This window comes from Octodon degus, unplaced genomic scaffold (genome assembly GCF_000260255.1).
Source record: "Octodon degus isolate 3935 unplaced genomic scaffold, OctDeg1.0 scaffold00200, whole genome shotgun sequence".
Taxonomy (NCBI): domain Eukaryota; kingdom Metazoa; phylum Chordata; class Mammalia; order Rodentia; family Octodontidae; genus Octodon; species Octodon degus.
This window is the reverse complement of record NW_004524776.1, coordinates 612284-614958: the sequence shown is the minus strand read 5'-3', so window position 1 is coordinate 614958 and position 2675 is coordinate 612284. Positions and strand designations below refer to the sequence as shown.

The window sequence follows — 2675 nt, the reverse complement described above, 5'->3', positions numbered from 1 at the left end:
ATTTATTATTATTATTTTAATGTATTTAGTACAGGGGCTACAGGGTCTCACTACACAGATTGGAGTCATAGTGATTCTCCTGTTCTCAGCCTCCCAAGTGCTGGGATTACAGGCCCATGTCACCACACCCAGTCTCAGTTGAAGTCTCAGTGTACCCTAGGGGCACGGCCAGCATGGCAGGCCAGAAATCGAACCCCTGACCCCTTAGTCTGCCTAAGCAAGTGCTTGTATCCACTAAACTATCTGGCCAGCCCCAAGCATCCTACTCTGAATGCTCTCCATCTCCTAGAGCCTTACCAAGAGTATCCAGGGTACAGAAAAGTTGGACTCTCCAAAAAACCTGAATGGTCCCTTAAAGAACCAGGGGAGGAAAGGGTCACACTCTACCTGAGCCTTGGCTCACGTCTGTCTGCAGAAGTTGCTTGGCTCGAATGATGTCAACATTCAGCCTCCCTGCGCTGGGGAGATAGTTCAGTGACAGAAGCAGCTCCCCAAGCTCCACTTCATTCTGTAGAGAAAGAAAATGGTCAGGAATGTGCTTTCTTCCTCTTGTTCCTTTTGTGCCCACCATGCAGGAAATCGACTCCAGCAACTCAATGAGCTGCTGTAAGTGGATCAGTTGACAGTGGGTGCTTTGGTCTCTGACTTCTTTTAGCTTCTGTTTCCAATTTCTTTCTTCAGTCTATCTCAAAAAGTTTTCTATACTCTCATAATGCTTAGAAGCAGCAGCAGCAATAACAATAACAGCAAAAACATTGACTATTTGTACAGCTCAGGATGGCCTTGAATTTGCTAGGTTGGGTCAGTGAAAGGTCTACTTTTTTTTTGTACTGGGAATCAAACTCACAACCTTACACTGGCCAGGAAGGCACTGTGCCACTGAGCTACATGTCCCCAGCCCCTAGCATTGATAATTTAAAAATGTAATATGTCAGGCTGGCAAGATAGCTCAGTGATTTAAAATGCCTGCTTAGACAAGCTTAGGCAAACACAAGGACCACAGTTCAATCCCCGACACCACATGCCATGCCAGCCCCACCCCCAGGGCTGTCTAAGACAGCCACAAAAAAACAAAAACAAAGCAAAAAAATGTATAGTCATCTACTAAGCTAAGCCCTTTATGTGCAATAAATAGTTGAATCTTCATAGTGAGTTCATGAAGTACAGTATTCATATTAATATAATTTAAGACATTTGAGGAAGCTGAGGTTCAGAGGACTTAAATGACATGTTCAAAGTCAGATGAGTAGAAAGTGGGAGTGCTGGCATTTGCACCCAGGGAAGCTGAATCCAGATACCCTAACCACTGTACTACTCTGCCTTCAGTTTTTTCAGTTTTTTGTTTGTTTGTTTTGCTTTGTTTTTAAAATTCTCACCTTATGTGAAAATCAGGAAGGTCTGGTAATGCTGGGTTTACGTTCCCACTGGAAAGTGACAACATTCTTTGCTTGACCAAACTTTATTCAGACTTCTAAACTTTCTCCTGAGCTTTTTGGCACCGCCTTGCAGCAAATGAATTGCTGAATTACTATGGTGGTCATCTAATATGGCTTAAGCCCTTAAAACAACAACTTATCTTCCCAGAGACCACCTCCCCCTTTCTTCTCCAATCCAGCCCAGGTGCAGTTTCCTTTCCCCTTTCCTGCCACCTCAGGAAACACCCCAATCAGTTCCTCAGATATTTCTTAACACCCCCTCAAACTCCGCCCGTAGCAAAAGTCCATGAGAGCCCCAGCTTTCACTGTCTCAGGCCAGAGGATCGACCTGATCCATCTGCCCTTGATCCTCTCCATGTCTCTTGGGTTAATAAAGCCTTCCTTTATCTTTCCTATCTCTACTGCACCTCTGGAAAAACCTATCCCTAGGGTCTGGACCCAGGGCCTTCACAATGAACTATGCTCCCAGCCCTTTTTATTTTTATTTTGGACAAGGTCTTGCTAAGTTGCTTAGGCTAGGCTTAAACTTGCAACGTGTGCTGGCATACAGGCACATACCCCATGCCCAGCTCTAGATATCTCTTTACAATAAAAAATCAGTTGTCCTTTCATGTACTAACTCTATTTGCAGAGATATCCCCCACGCACTTACAAGACGTGCATACCACATGCTCAATACTATATCTTAGTCTGTCAAATTTACTGCAGGCCTACTATGTGCCAGGGATAGGAATACATCTATATATCAGACACAGTTCCTGACCTCACAGAATATATGCTCCAGTGGAGGAGAGAGATAACATACTGATTAAAAAAATACACCAATGAGGTGATTCTGGGTAATGTTAAGCTATTATTAGAAAGAACAACATAACACACTCAGAAAGACGAAGAGCCTTTCATGGGTGATGGGAAATGCTAGTCCTTAAGTGGTGGTAGTGGTGGTCACAAATCATGCGCTTAAAATATCTGAATTTATTACATGTAAGTGCTCTACCTCTAGAAAGTTGGTTAAACATGGAAGATTTGAAATCGGAAAATACGGCAAAAATACTGAGAGCTTATCAGATCTGAGGGATGAATATTTGAGTCTTTTATGATTTTATTTGGAAGTATTTCCATTAGAAATCAGAAAACAAATAGAAAGTAAGACCTGGGCCAGGGAGATGGCTCAATGGAATAAGCGCTTTCCTGGCAAGCGCAAGGACCTGAGTTCAATCCCCGGTTCCACCAAAAAAA

At 43.2% G+C, this 2675-nt stretch overlaps 1 protein-coding gene across 5 annotated transcripts in view; it reads right to left on the bottom strand.

Moving 5' to 3' along the window:
- Syt17 (synaptotagmin 17) overlaps positions 1–2675 on the bottom strand; it is an 82724-nt gene that overhangs the window by 36307 nt on the left and 43742 nt on the right. For all 5 annotated transcript variants that reach the window (XR_002818792.1, XM_023704701.1, XM_004644485.2 and 2 more), the window contains one exon: positions 388–508. Coding sequence is in view for 4 of the 5 variants with exons in the window: in XM_023704701.1 (XP_023560469.1) it covers positions 388–508 (121 nt within the window). In the remaining variant the exon portion in view is untranslated. The remainder of the gene's footprint in view (positions 1–387; positions 509–2675) is intronic.